General features: G+C 43.6%; 1 protein-coding gene across 4 annotated transcripts in view; it reads left to right on the top strand.

The window, feature by feature from the left end:
• The window catches only part of NCOA2 (nuclear receptor coactivator 2), a 285,902-nt gene that overhangs the window by 253,366 nt on the left and 16,688 nt on the right, over positions 1 to 15,848 (top strand). For all 4 annotated transcript variants that reach the window (XM_039238376.1, XM_039238373.1, XM_039238374.1 and 1 more), the window contains 4 exons: positions 1,521 to 1,650; positions 10,018 to 10,183; positions 13,769 to 14,047; positions 14,725 to 14,802. In XM_039238376.1, coding sequence (XP_039094307.1) covers positions 1,521 to 1,650; positions 10,018 to 10,183; positions 13,769 to 14,047; positions 14,725 to 14,802 — 653 coding nt within the window. The remainder of the gene's footprint in view (positions 1 to 1,520; positions 1,651 to 10,017; positions 10,184 to 13,768; positions 14,048 to 14,724; positions 14,803 to 15,848) is intronic.

The raw sequence follows: 15,848 nt of genomic DNA, 5'->3' as shown, positions 1-15,848 counted from the left end.
AAGAACAAGTGATCTAGAGTTCTCAGAAGTATGATCCAGGACCCCGGTGTCCTTTCAGGGGGTCTGCAAGACTAAATGGTTTCCATAATGATGCTGAGACCCTACTGGCCTTCTTCACTGTCACCTCTCTCATAGTTACATGCTGTATGCTATCACCTAGGTGGAATGTCTGGCTCTCCTCTGTCAATCCAGAGACTAAAAAATTCTAAAAAATGTAAAACAAGGGACACCTGGGTGGCTCAGTTGGTTGACTTCAACTCAGATCATGATCTCGCAGTTTGTGAGTTCAAGCCCCGCATTGGGTTCTGTGCTGACAGCTTGGAGCCTGGAGTCTGCTTCTGATTCTGTGTCTCCCTCTCTCTCTCTGCCCTTTCCCCACTTGTGCTCTGTCTCTCTCTCTCTCTCTCTCTCTCAAAAATAAACTTAAAAAAGTAATAAAAAAATGTTTTAATGGGAGGGGAAGGGGGGATGATGGGCATGGAGGAGGACACTTGTGGGGATGAGCACTGGATGTTACATGCAAACCAACCTGACAATAAACTATTAAAAAATGTTTTAATGTAAAACAATACCAGTAAATGTTTTTGTTTTTGTTTTTTTTACTTTTTATTTAAAAATCTGGTTTATGGGGCACCTAGGTGGCTCAGTTGGTTAAGTGTCCAATTCATGATCTCAGCTCGAGTCTTGATCTCACATCATGAGTTGAGGAGCTGCATTGGGCTCCACACTGGGCATGAAGCCTATTTTAAAAAGGGGGAAAAAATCTTATGTACATTAACATATAGTGGATTTATTATAATGATTTTTAAATGAGTGAATAATTGTTTTTTCTACTTCCCAGTGTTAATTTCCCATAAAGTAAGTATCAATAAGATAGAACCCACATAAACTAAAGCTTTTTTTCTTGAAGAATATAAAAGGTTCTCATTGTAAGAATTCAGAGCTGCCACACTAGATATTTCCTAAAGTGGGTGAAAAGCCTCGATATTTATTGCCTTTGTTAAATTTGGTCTTACTGGGGCCCCTGGGTGGCTCAGTCGGTTAACCATCCAACTTTGGCTCAGGTCATGATCTCACAGTTTGTGGGTTTGAGCCCCGCGTCAGGCTCTGTGCTGACTGCTAGCTCAGAGCCTGAAGCTGTTTCAGATTCTGTGTCTCCCTCTCTCTCTGGCCCTCCCCTATTCATGCTGTCTCTCTCTCTCTCAGAAATAAATAAAGCATTAAAAAAAATTTTTTTTAATTTGGTCTTATTATTTTCACCTAAATATTATTGCATCTGTCTTTTTTATTTTTTTTTAATTTATTTAGTTAAGTAATCCCTGCACCCAACTTGGGGCTTAAACTCATGACCTTGAGATCAAGAGTCATAGGTTCTTCCAGCTGAGCCAGCCAGGCACCCATGTCTGTCTTTTTTCATTTTCCATAAACCAGATATTTCTCTATATATTACATAGCAGGAATAGGCGCTTCCTTGATTACAAGTTACAAAGTTTTTTGATTTTCGTCTTCTCTCTTTTTAGGGCCATCTGAATTAGAGATGAATATGGGGGGACCGCAGTATAGCCAACAACAAGCTCCCCCAAATCAGACTGCCCCGTGGCCTGAGAGCATCCTGCCGATAGACCAGGCATCTTTCGCCAACCAAAACAGGTGAGTCCTGAGGAACCAGGAGATCCGAGGGAACAGGGGCCCATGAGTTCTGGAAGTTATTTTATTTTTAAATGTTTGTTTATTTTGAGAGAGGGAGAGCAAGCACACAGGCACTCATGTGAGCAGGGGAAGGGCAGTGAGAGAGAGAGAAAGGAGAGAGAATCCCAAGCAGGGTCCCCACTGTCAGCACAGCCTGACTCAGGGCTCGAGCCCACCAACTGTGAGATCATGGCCTGAGCCGAAATCAAGAGTTGGGCACTCACCCGACTGAGCCACCCAGGTGCCCCAGTAAGTTATTTTAGACCTCTGCCAGAAATTAATCTTTTCCTTCTAAATAGTTGGTCCTGACCAGTTTTCATGTATTCAGACTATAATCATCAGTTATTGGACAGGGGGTAAGGGGGGGAGCGGAGGGAGAAATCCAGAAATCATTTACTTCTAGGGCATGCCTTTAAAAAGTTATAATTTAGTTGGAAAATAAGAGATACATGTTTGTAACTGTAATATAAGGTAGTATGCATGTACTATAAATAGTATAAGAGAAATCGAGTACCAGAGATCATCCAGCTGTGGTGACTGGAGAGGGCTTAGGGTCCTAGGGAAGGAGGGATTCGGGGGGCAGAGGCGGCAGGCGGCCAGCCTGGTGGGTAAAAGCAGCACAGTCAAGGCCTGGATGTTACAGAAAACACACGCTAAGTTTAGGGCAACAGGGAATAGTCTAGTTTTCTGTTACATACATGTTACCACTATATATATACTTATATATATATAGTAAAGGCAGGTACGGGAAGATTTGGCAGGAAGAGCAGATTAGTAATAGAATAGATTTTTAGAAGGCTTAAAATACTTAAAAACAGATGAATATATGGGAAAGGGGGTTGGAAGAGAGGGAAACAAACCACAACAGACTCTTAGTGATGGACAAGAAACTGACGGTTGCTGGAGAGGAGGTGGGTGGAGGGATGGGTTACAGGGGTGAGGGGCATTAAGGAGGGCACTGGTTGAGATGAGCACTGGGTGTTATATGTAAGTGATGAATCACTGAATTCTCCTGAAACAAATACTATACTTCATGTTAACTAACAGCTTTAAATTTAAATAAAAATTTGAAAGGAAAAAAAGGTCTTAAATACCACACTCTGAAGAATTCATACTTTTTCGTTAAGCCATTCAAAAAGGTTTTGAGAAAGAAAGTGGTATGTGATCTTGTTTATAAGTTTTTTTGGTTCTGATTATCAGTCTAATTTTGTTTCTTTGTAGGTGATCTTTTCTCTTGTTGCTTTTGAAATATTCTTTGTATTTACTGTATGTATTACACTTTCACTACAGTGGGTCTGGATATGGATTTATTTATACTGCTTGGTAGTTGGTATATGTTGTACTACTTTTTTTACTCTGTAGATTCATTTTTTTTCATTAGTTACTGTCTCGTGTTATACTGCCCCTTTCCATTTTCTCTATTCTTTCCTTCTAGGATTCTGGTTAGACATATGTTACACCTTCTCTTGCTACATTGGATTTTTTTTTTTTTTTTTTTTTTAATGTTTGTTTATTTTTAAGAGAGAGAGAAAGAGAGCACAAGTAGGGGAGGGGCAGAGAGAGAGAAAGGTACACACAGAATCAGAAGCAGGCTCCGGCTCTCAGCTGTCAGCATAGAGCCCAATGCGGGCCTGAACTCACAGACCTGCTCATGACCTGAGCTGAAGTTGGGCATTTAACCTGCTGAGCCACCCAGGCGCCCCCTACCCTCCATATTTCTTAATCCGTGTATTTTCCATCTCCTTGTCTCTCAGTACATCAAAATAATTAATTTATCCAGTTCATTAATTATCTCTTTAGCTATGTTTAATCCAATTATATTTCTTATAAAAGTTGTATTTCCCTGGTCTACTTTTCAATCTCATTGTTTGCTTATATTTGTGATTCCATCTTTATATCTTTAAGCATTACATTCATTGTTTTCTGAATTTCTTTACCTGATAATTCCGATAACTAGATTTCTTAGAGGTCTAAATCCAGTATTGACTCTCCCTCATGATGGCCTGTTTCCCTGAGTATTTTGGTAATCTTGCATTGGGAGTTCATAAGTTGATCTTGATTGGTGAAACATCTAGGGTCGAAATTGAGGAAACTTCTCTTTAAAAAGCGAATCTGCAGTGCCGGAGGTGGGGGGTCCATTCCACGTTCCCTCATTTCAGTCCAGCAGCCTCAAGTTAACACTTCTATTTTGCTTTGGCCCAGAGCCCTGACTCTTACTGCTCTGTGGATAAAAACACACCTGTCACCAGTAGCTTGGGATGCTCAGGGTTTAACTCATAGGTGGTTTTTGTTTTGTTTTGTGTTTGCCTCTTTGAGAGTTCCATTATTTCCTGCAATGCTAACATCACAGTTATGTTTTCTGAATAATCTCGTTGTTTTTAGCAGAGCACCGCAGGCAGACCTTGAGGTGTAAGTGATGGTCCTGCTTGGCTGGTTAGGTGAGCAGAGAAGCTCCCCAGGCAGAGAGATGGGAGCCCAAGCCAGTTCAGTGCAGGAACTGAAAGGTGTGTGCGCTGTTTTCCAGGAAGTAAACTTGTTGGAAAATTTAAGCTGTAGCATTTCAGCCTTGAGGCTCACATGTGAAGAGCTGTGGGTGAAGGACCCTACTGCAGACCGAGCATTTTGTCCTAGTTTATTGTCCTAGATTATTCTAGTTTAAAATTATGAAATATGATCTACTTCACAGATAATGAAAGTCAGCAGGGTTTTTGAAATTTCATGACTTAGAGTGCACTTTCAGAGTTTATTTGTGTTTTCAAAACTACAGGTTTCAGAGTGAGTCCTTCTCTGAGATGTAGTGCATTTATCACAGTGGGCATTGCACAGCTCAGAACTGTGGTGTGATGCCTGTCTTCCTTTCCTTATCTTAAAGGAGAGTAAAGGATTCAGAAGAATCAGTGAAGTTTAAAAACAAAAAACCCAAAATAACAGAAGATGAATATGATCCCAGCAATAAGACATCTGAGAAAAAGTCAAGGGCTAGTTATTTCACTGGAAAAAAAGACCAGGGAAAGTGCATAATAACCATCTCAAGGACATAAAGAAGGAGGCTCGCTTACCAGCTGTATTCCCTTCACTTACGGGGAGAAACTAGTATTTTCAAGCCTGCGGTGCCTCTGAATCATGTCTGGGATCTCCTTAAAAGGCAGGTCTGGGTGGGGCCCAGGGCTCTGCATTTCCAAAGAGCCCCAGCAGATGCCAGCATCTCTGGCCCTCCCCCTGCACTCTGAGCAGAAATGAGGCGGGAAAAGGACGCACAGAGCGAGAACCGCGTGCAGTCACTGAGGCTCTCACGGGACCAGCCACCAGGCAGCGTCAGCCTCCATCACCAGGTCTGTTGGGAGTAGAGCATCACACAAATAACCACTGTAGCAATAACTTGGAAGTAGTACTTTTTTGGGGTTCTTCCAGTTCTTTGAGTCTAATTTAATGGAGTCCATGAATGTTACGCTTTTTCTAAATGTTTATCTGATATGTTAAAAAAGCCACCCATTTCCATGGAAACTTGCACATACTAGAAACGTGGTACAGTAATTAAATGCAGCACCTGATAGTTGGGGATGGAATGTCAAAGATTAGTTTCTAGAGAATTCAAGGCCCACAGTTAGGATTGTCAGTGTTTCCCAAACAGATGAGCATTCTGTTAAGACGAAAATGGAAGAATTCCAGAGTTTCTGCTGAGCCCGGTCACAGCGTGAGCGGGTGCAGTTTGCTGTGCAGGCTTCTGGGACCGGGCGCCACCCCTGGTCTGCCGTTGCTCTGGTTACGGTGTGTCGGTTTTCTTCGTATGAGAACTGTGTGCACAAAATAGAACGTGTACATCACTTCTAAAGCCATTTCAGTTTTCCAGCCACTCACTGCCCCCCCCCATCTTTTATTTTAACTAATTCAGTTTGGAAAAAATTTATGACCCAACTTTATGGTAATAGAAATTCAGAAGTAAGGGAAGGTTCTGACCATGTCTCTCTTTTGAAAAGAAAAATAGTACTTTATTTATCATACCTCTTTTTTTTTTTTTTTTTAACTCCCCTAAGTACCATCATTAACGTTTTATACTTTTACTGCCTACTTAGGAGCAAGTTTTCAATGTTTTATGAACCCAATGTTAGTTCATGTACACATATCCAAAGGACTGTGTTTAGCCCTTAAATCTCAAACATAATTCTCTTAATCATTTCTCTATAGTTGAACTTGCATTTTCTGTAGTTCCATTGTGTTTTGTTTTCCTTGATGTAGTATATTTATCAAAATAAATAAAAATAAACTTTAAAAAAATAAGTAAAATAAAATATAGCTCAAAACTTACAAAGGATTTTTTGAAGATTTCTGTTGAATTTACAAAAGTGGCTTTCTCTTCAAATACAGTGGCTGCCTTCCATGAAAAACTTGGTTTTCTTTTGTTTGAAATGCATCTAAGTTTCTTTTGTTGACTATTTCTTATCATGTAGTAGCTGCTGCTTTTCTGCAGACTTTTGAAAAATGTGTGAAAAGTGAACAATATGGTTATGGTTTCTCAAACAAGGAGCTCAGAATTAACCTTATTCCTCTTCTTTTAAAAAGAATGATGAATTGGAATACTACATGGCAATGAGAAACAATGAAATCTGGCCATGTGTAGCAACATGGATGGACCTTAAGGGTGTTATGCTGAGCGAAATAAGTCAGGCAGAGAAGGACAAATATCATATATTTGCATGTATAGGAGGATTAGGAGGAACTTGACGGAGGAACAAGGAGGAGAAGAAGGGTGGGGGAAAGGGAGAGAGGCAAACCATGAGAGACTCTTGAATGCTGACAAAAACTGAGGACTGATGGATGTGGGGGGGAGTGGGGAAGGGGCATGGAGGAGGGCACTTGTGGGGATGAACACTGAGTGTTATGTGGAAACTAATTTGACAATAAACTATTTGTAAAAAAAAATGAGGAAAAAAAATAAATAAATAAAAAGAATGATGATTATTCTGAGCAAGTGTCTGCATGCATGAGTGAGGGAAGGGCAGAGAGAGAGGGAGAGAGAGAATCCCAAGCAGGCTCTGTGTTGTTAGCATGAGCCCAGTGACAGGCTCAATCCCATGAACCGTGAGATCAGGACCTGAGCCAAAATCAAGAGTCAGATGCTCAACTGACTGAGCCATCCAGGCACCTCCTTATTCCCCGTCTTATCTCCATCCTTACTGTTTTGCTAGTTCATAAATTGTACATTTCAAGAAATGAGGTTTCTTTTGATGATAGATTTATCTTCTGCCGGTTTATTACTTAATCATTTCACACCAGCCCATGGCCTGTGTGTGTTCTTTCCTTTATTCCTCTGAATTTTGTCCTTGTCTTAGTATTGTACTTGTCGGACACTGTCTAGATTATAACTGTATTTGTAGTTGCCCAAAATGCAGGAGAAGAAGTTCTTCATTGTGTTGGTGGGCATTTATAAAGTTGGGCTTGGAAGTCTGGATCGGTACTTTTTTCCATAAGCCAATCATATTATTATGTTTCTAAGGGAAGTGCTATAACTCATGGTATACCCAAATTTATCATATTAACCACAACACAATGTATTTTTCTGATTATAAGATATGATATCCTGGCGAGATCAGGAGCCTTTTATTTTCATCAATTGGAAGCTTACTGAGCCAATGCAGTTTCAAGAACTGGGCCAGCAAAGAGATTTGAGATCTCCTCACTGGGTCCAGTCTAAAGTTGATGTTCTAACATAAATACCAATATCGATTTTAAGTGAAAAGAGAGGACGAAGCATGGAATGACAAGTGTTGGCCTTACAGTGGCATAGGTGGCATCTTATGGAAAAAGGTCAATTGCCCAGTGTGGCTGGAGCTCACAGACAAGTTGTGGATATTGACTCTGGAGAGATTAGGCTTTACCACAGTGTGTGCATCCTTAAATTCCACCACCACCACCACCTGTCCAGGGACTCAGACATTTTCTGGGAGAGCTAAAATAAGAATTTTGAGTCAGCTCAGCAAAGTTTGTTTTGGAAAAGGAACCTAACAACATTGTCTAAGGAGAATAGGAGAGAGGCTATAAGCAGGGAGGTATCTTGAGAGTCCTCAGCCTGACTTGACAGGGAAGGTCCTTGACCAAAGTAGGAAAGCCTGGAGGTACTGTTTGACATTTCATTCTGTGTTATGTATTGGTTTGATGTTTTTTATTTTAATTAAGAAAAGCATGTAACAAAAATGGGTTATTTTATTATGCTGGAAATTGTTTAAATACAAATAAACATCTGCGTTGGGTTTTTATTTTTATTTTTTTTAATTTAAGCTTTGGGTTTATCTGTCCCACAGTGGAGTTGTCGTTCAAAGGGCGACTGGACCTCCCTTTCCTTCTGACGCTGGGTTTCCATCCAGCATAAGACCAGGGGCTTTGGGTTCAGGCAGAACGAGCAGCCTTCCTGGAGTTTGAGAGAGTAGATTCCACCTTAGCCTGTCATCGGTGGGGATCTAGTGGGATCTGGGTGGGGTTATCTTGCTTGTGTGGGAATGAGGCTTCTGAACAAACAGGAGTTGAAAATTAGGGAATAAGGCAGAGCCAGAAAATACTTTACTGCCTCATTTAACTAGCTCGCATCTTTGAGGAATGGGGTCCCAGGTATAAGTGATTGGTAAATACACAACATCCATTCTTGGCTGACTTGAACTCTTTTTTCACGAAACGTACCACATCCAAATGTTGGTCACTTCTTGGCGGAATTTCCTCCTCTTTGCTTCTGTAAAACGTGGTTCTCTTGTTTTTCTCCTCCTTGTTGCTGCTTTTCTACATCTCCTCCTTCCTCCCACTCCTTAAGCATAGCAGCAGTAGAGTGATATGATCACATTTGTGTTTAAGAACTTAAATTCTGGGAGACCGTGGATGCTGGAGAAACAGGAAGGGCAGTAGGGAGACTTTTCTAGTAAATGATGTCTTAACTGAGAAGCAAGGCAGTGATAAGAAGAGGCAGGTATAGAAAAGGCCCCCAGAAAAACAGAGCACAAGCCCCTGAGAGGTTTAGTTGCCTTTAGCCAAGGCAGGACTGTTTGAATGGAAGCAGAGGGCTGCATGGCGCCACACGTGGCCGGGTGGCCGCTCGGCCAGGTTGCAAAGCCTCGGGGGCTTGCGGGCCAGAATTAGTGCAGGAAGGGCAGGTGAGCAACGTAAGAAGGGTGCGCTCGGTTAGGTGATTTTCCTTACAAGTTACCAGGGATAAATGGGAGAGTATAAATTGTTTTTTAACACACTATATTATAAATGTTGGAAATTAATTGTTGGCTTTAATAGCATCTCAGGATTCTAGGCCTAGGTGGCCTGCCAAGCTGTCTTTAGAAAACATGGCAGGTTAAATTGGTTTAGATAGATCACTTCATCTCTTGATGCATCTATTCTCACTTGCTTAAGAATAAACTCACTTGTAAACTTTTCTTTTTTCCAAAGCATCATATGGTAACAGAATACAAATTAGACTGTTTTGGCAAAATAGAAGTGTCATTTTCCCTTATGATACTAAAGTAACTCAGGAACTTTTCAAACCCCCACCCAGTACAACTTGTCAGTTAATTTAAATTATAGGAGCTTTATGTACCATAGAGTTTGGAGTTATATCACTATGGCCTTATATAATAACAAATACATCTGCATATTCATGATCTACTTTTCTTGACTAAAGGCAGAAAGGCCACGAGCCACCCTTCCTGAGGGTCTTAATAAAAATGTCTTCAAGGCCTGCTTATGCGTGACTAAGAAATGTCCTAATAGTCCAGCCAGTCAGTCTAGTGACAGCTGACTTCACTTACTGTCGCTTTTCTTCTTGTAGGTCTCTAGTCTGTCCCAGGCGAGTCAGCACAGCCATGCATGAAACAAGACTGTTGAAATGAAATTTGTCTTTCCTGTCAGAGTTCAGAAAAATCCTTTGATTACTTCAGGGCAAAGTGAATACATATACCTGCTTGAGAAGTCCGTGTAGATTTGTGGAAATATAAGGATCAGGTGGGCCCTGGCACCACATGGGTCTGTGCTGGAATCCTGGGTTGGCAGTGTTGGCTTGTGTGAGCTCCAACACGTGGTTGAACCTCTCTGAGCCTCAGCTTTAAAGTGGCGGCAGGAAAAACAAAAATCATACGCTACATGCCTCAATTGTGTCTGGCCTGTGGTAGGCACTGAATAGAGTGTGTCTGTTATTGTGAGTTGTCATTTTGTTCTATTCTGGATGGTACAGTATTGTTAAAAAGACCCCGGAAGTCAGTGGTTGACGTTGGTCACCTTTTGTCTCTAAGAGAAACAAAATGTTCCCTAATCAGCTAGCTTTTCCAGGGGCCCATGATGAAGTTTGTCTCTTTACAGACAGCCGTTTGGCAGCTCTCCGGATGACTTGCTGTGTCCACATCCTGCAGCAGAATCACCCAGTGATGAAGGAGCACTTCTGGACCAGCTCTATCTAGCCTTGCGGAATTTCGATGGCCTCGAGGAGATTGACCGAGCTCTCGGAATACCTGAACTGGTCAGCCAGGTACGCACAGGGGGAGGCCCGGGGCTGGGGGGCGAGCACTCTCCTTGGCACGGAGTTGTCCATTTTCTTTTGTTTACAGATGATCTGTGGTCTGCTCTTTAGGGAACTTCTTTACCTCCTAACAAGCTACGTCTGCTTTCTTTCTCGCCCTCCTTGTTACCCCCCATAAACTTTTGCCCAAGAATGGGAAACACTGAAAATGAGCTTTACATCAGGTTTAGGCTATTGAGCTGAAAGGCAGAAAGTCAAGGCCAGCTCACATAAAGACATAGAGGGACCAACCAGGAGCAGAGAAGTCCAGCACAAAACATGGCTGCCCCAATGACTTAGAAGCCTTTCGTCTAAAAAACCAGTTGGTATCCACAGTGATCACATTCTTCTTCACATTTGTGGGCTGGTGAGAAGAAGCTAGTATGTTGAAAGAATACTTTGCACATAAGTTAGCAGAAGTCATTTTAGAGGTAGCTGTAGCTCCTTAATCATTTTGACCTTTGTGTGGGTTGAGCCCATAATAATCTGGGGGGATATTTAAATGTAAATGGGAATATAAGAAAGCTAGCCAGACTTAACGTGCTTTTTTAGCTTTCCTCCTCCTGATAATTAGTTGGTTAAAGTAATTCTCTACTTTAAGAGTACTTTATAGCAATAATATAAACAGCCTAATAAAGTCTTATGCAGTAACAGTATTTTCTCTATCTGGCTACCCAGCTAAATTTGTGGGAAGCCAGCAAGGAAGCCGGCATCCTGGTTTACTTTACAAAGAGTAACAACAACAATGCGTCTAAAAAGCCATCACAGTCTCGGTACTGTCTTCCTCTTTTCTCAGCACGGATAGTCTGTATTTCTTACCACTAAGCAGTAGCTGCCAGTGTCCAGAGTCCTTCTTAGACATATGACGTGTCAGGAGGATGTCAGAAAGCTGATGCGAAGTCATTGGAGGCTTCTCTGAAGCCTAGAAATCGTACTGTCATAACTCCCATAGTTCAGCAGACAGAAGTGGGAGTTAAGACTTGTTGATTCATATCGAGAACAGCAGAATGGAAAGAAATGACTTGAGAAGCTACATGATACAACCTGAACTAAATCGAGAAAGGAGAATGGAATTTAAATATTTCCTGTGTGGCTAGTTAGCTTTGCTGTAGTGGTAGTTAGAAGTCAGCACTCAGTATTGTTCTCCTCGAGTTTTGTCCAAGTGACTTTTTTTTTAAAATGCGGTTATAGGGATTGCTGTGACTTGTAGCATTGTTTTTATCAAAACTGATGTCAATCCACCATTTAGTATTTTTAGTCCCCTTCATTTTTTCATTTATTTGTATTCTATTTTATCTCATCAAGTCCATTGTCAGTATAATGTCATCATATTAAACTGAATTATAGAAACATTATTCAGTGGATTTGGGAAAGGAAGAGTACAAATGGCCATTTGTGCATGTCAGAGTTGTGTGTTTTCTTAAAAAACTGGAAATTATTTCATTTCTTCTCTGTTGATGATGGGCAAATATTTAAAGTTCTGAGACAGTTTCTTGAGTGTAGTTACTCAGTTCAGTAATGAATTCAGTAATTCGAGAGCGAATGGCTTCCCCTGGGCAGGCTCCACAGGCCCCGTCCACATCTTTACCACTGTGCTGGAGAGGGCAGCGGGCCGCGTCTCCCGGGCGGAGCGCAGGACCTCGCGGGCATGAGCCAAGGATCATGGGCAGCACCAGGACCTGCTCTAACTGGGGTAGACTGGTTTGAGGAAGACCTAGGACGTGACCATGCTAGAGAAAGCCTCAAGAGATGCTCTTGCTGTTGGGTCCTTCCCTCCTTGTATCAGGAGGGTTGTAGCAATTACTCCTAGAAGTAGAAGGAAGAGGAGAATAGAACTAACCAGGTATGCCTTTCCACCCGGAACACAGACATCTGGGGCCACCTGGGTCTGAGGTGATCCCTCTTGTAGAAGTTCTGGATTTTCTACACCTGCCTCCTTCTGACCCAGATAGATAAGGTAACCATAAATATGTCCATTGGGTAATAAGATGGTGGCAAACTGAAGGAAGTCCTGGCAGCCACAGAATACAGTTAAATAAAGGCAGTGTATCACACTGGTGAGGAGCTCAGGCGCTAAAGCACAGACTGGATTGGAACCCATTACTTAACCGGTCAGATAAGCTTATGGCAACTTCCTTCATGTCTCCAGGTCTCACGTTTTGTTATCTGCAAAATGGGAATAACGGTGGTCGGTGGTCGGTGCCCCAACACTGCTGATCCCAGCGAGGTTCCAAGGTGGTTGCCTGATTATTCATAGTTGCAGCAATCATGTTAATCGGCAAAAAGACTTAACACTTCCAGGGGACATTTGCATTTGCATTTTTTTAATTTTTTAATTTTTTTCCCTTGAATAGTTTATTGTCAAGTTGGTTTACATACAACACCCAGTGCTCATCCCAACAAGTGCCCTCCCCCATGCCCATCACCCTCCTTCTCCCCTCCCCCACCCCCATCAGCCCTCAGTTCTGAGTATTCAAGAGTCTCTCATGGTTTGTCTCCCTCCCTTTCCCCAACTATTTTTCCCCTTCTTCTCCCGCATGGTCCTCCATTAAGTTCCTCCTAACCCTCCTGTATGTGCAAACATATGGTATCTGTCCTTCTCTGCCTGACTTATTTTGCTCAGCATAACACCCTCTAGTTCCATCCATGTTGCTACACATGGCCAGATTTCCTTCTTTCTCATTGCATGTAGTATTCCATAGTATAGATAAACCACATCTTCTTGATCCGTTCATCAGTTGATGGACACTTAGGCTCTTTCCATGACTTGGCTATTGTTGAGAGTGCTGCTATGAACATTGGGGTATATGTGCCCCTATGCATCAGCACTCCTATATCCCTTGGGTAAATTCGTAGCAGTGCTATTGCTGGGTCATAGGGGAGTCCTATTGTTAATGTTTTGAGGAACCTCCACACTGTTTTCCAGAGGGGCTGCACCAGTTTACATTCCCACCAACAGTGTAGGAGGGAACCCGTTTCTCCACATCCTCGCCAGCATCTGTAGTCTCCTGATTTGTTTATTTTGGCCACTCTGACCAGCATGAAGCGGTATCTCAGTGCAGTTTTGATTTGTATTTCCCTGATGAGGAGGGACACTGAGCATCGTTTCACGTGTCTGTTGGCTATCTGGATGTCCTCTTTGGAGAAGTGCCTATTCATGTCTTCTGATCATTTCTTCACTGGATTATTTGTTTTTTGGGTGTGGAGTTTGATGAGTTCCTTATAGATATTGGATACTAGCCCATTTTTAAAGTCCTGGTCAGCATCTGATGGGGAAGTGAGGAGGAGGCATCCCACAGTCCTGGCCCAGTTCTTCCTTTGGAAGAAGTGTTGTTGGGGATCAGGCCTGACCCTGCGTGTTTCCTCACACCAGTGCATCTGTTGAAAAAAGATATTTTCTAGGAAGAGAGGTAGAGTCGAGTTAGGTACCTTTGTATAGCAAATACAGTGTAAAAAGCTTCCAATATATGACAGTGAGAGAAAATGACCTTATACTGACTCTACTGTTTATAGTGGTTGTATTTACTTGCTTGTTACCTGGGGCTTTCTCTTCAGAGCCAAGCAGTAGACCCGGAGCAGTTCTCCAGTCAGGAATCCAACATCATGCTGGAGCAGAAGGGCCCGGTGTTCCCACAGCAGTATGCGTCTCAGGCCCAGATGGCCCAGGGGAGCTACACCCCCATGCAGGATCCCAACTTCCATACCATGGGACAGCGGCCTAGCTACGCCACACTCCGCATGCAGCCCAGACCCGGCCTCAGGCCCACGGGCCTGGTGCAGAACCAGCCAAACCAGCTGAGACTCCAGCTGCAGCATCGCCTTCAGGCACAGCAGGTGTGCTGCTCATGGGCACCTCTGGGAGGGGTGGGGAGTGGGCAGTGTAACAGCCGTGTCCTTGGGAAGGGCTGAAAGCTCATCCCATCCCTTCCGAGATGACCCTACAGCTCATGCTCTGTTCAATTTACTGATTTCCCTTCTGTCTTGTCCACTGACTCCACTCTAGCACAGAGCAACTGTCCCATTTCCTAGCCCTGTTACTTACCAACGGTCTAGCCTTGAGCTCTATGAGCCTCAGTTTTCCTGTCTGTAAAATGGGGCTGCTGGTGCAGGGCAATGTGTATATGAGTTAGAGGTGGTTTCAGCCCAGTGTGAGCACTCAAGACAACAGTAGCTCCTGTCCTTAGTCCTATCCCATGACCGAAATTGTCACTACTAGCTGAGTGGTGGCAGAGCAGTGCCGCCTTATAAGTACCTAGTTAGCTCAAGAAAATGTGTTCTTATGAAACAGGCCCCGACAGATTTCCATAAACAGTCCACAATACTTTCTCAGTTATAAGCAATGTGGACCCTCACTGATAACTAGCTTTGTAAGGGAATTCAGCTGTGAACCATGTGGTTTCAGTACCTGACTCAGACAGTGTTATGTTGGGGAGGGCAATTTCTCAAGAAAGATGATTTAAAATATATTCCATTTTAACAATGTATTGATTCTTCTGTCTGTATGCATTTAGAATCGCCAGCCACTCATGAATCAAATCAGCAATGTTTCAAATGTGAACTTGACTCTAAGGCCTGGAGTACCCACACAGGTAAGGAGCCGTCAGCTCTCCCGGAATCTGTTGAATTTCTCTGTCATTTCTTCCTCCTCAGTGTCCCAGCCAAAGTTACTTAGAAAGCCATATGACCCAGATCAATACCATGGATCTGCGATGTCGTTCAGATGTCCATCTAGCCTGTCACTTTTGTAGTTCCACTTTTACTGCCAGGTGCAGTCCGTTCTCATCGTTCACTTGCACTGTGTTCTGTGAGGTTACTGCAAACACCGAATTAGCGAATAGTGAACGCTGCCCCCAGGAGACATAAAGGGCTAGGTTCCTGCCACCACCAGCTTCTGGTGACAGCATTGGCATCAGTCTGTCTGTACATGACCTTGTTTCACATGTGCTTCACTTTGAAGAAATCTTATTTAATAGATATTGTTGATTCATTACCTTGAACTGAGACACCAGCTCTTGGCTCTTCCCTGAAGGAAGCTCCCCCGACACGCGCCTTTTCCGTCAGGCACAGCACAGCCTCTTGCGTTTAGGAAGGCCACCCCGCTCTTTAGCACGGCTCTCAGGAGCCACGGGCAGCAGCAGAATCGCCCGGGAAAAGCACCCCAGGGAGAAAAACACAGAACTGATGGTCCACAGAAAGGACACTTAGAGTGTGGGGCTGAAACAAGACGGCGAGCGCGGCCGGGCTTCGGCCTCAGGCGGGGTGACGCGCACCGTGGGCATCGCAGGTTCTCCGCCTGTCTGCGCACGTCCGTAGGTGGTGGCAGCGCCGTGAACACGGCAGGTAGTCAGGTCGCAAGTACGCAATCCGTGGGGAGGACAGGGTTAGGAGCCCATAAACAGCCTTTTACCTCTAACTGGCAGCACGCCCTGACATCCCGCCCCGCATCCACCCTCCTCCCTCCTCCCCCCGACATCCCACCCCCGCGTCCACCCTCCTCCCTCCTCCTCCCTCCTCCCCCCGACATCCCACCCCCGCGTCCACCCTCCTCCCTCCTCGTCTCCGACGTCCCGCCCCCGCGTCCACCCTCCTCCTCTCCGACATCCCTCCCCCGCGTCCACCCTCCTCCCTCCTCCTC

Source organism: Hyaena hyaena, unplaced genomic scaffold (assembly GCF_003009895.1).
Source record: "Hyaena hyaena isolate Hyena2069 unplaced genomic scaffold, ASM300989v1 scaffold_139, whole genome shotgun sequence".
In the NCBI taxonomy this organism is placed as follows: Eukaryota; Metazoa; Chordata; class Mammalia; order Carnivora; family Hyaenidae; genus Hyaena; species Hyaena hyaena.
The sequence above is the reverse complement of the archived record's forward strand: the minus strand, read 5'-3'. Positions and strand labels throughout refer to the sequence as shown.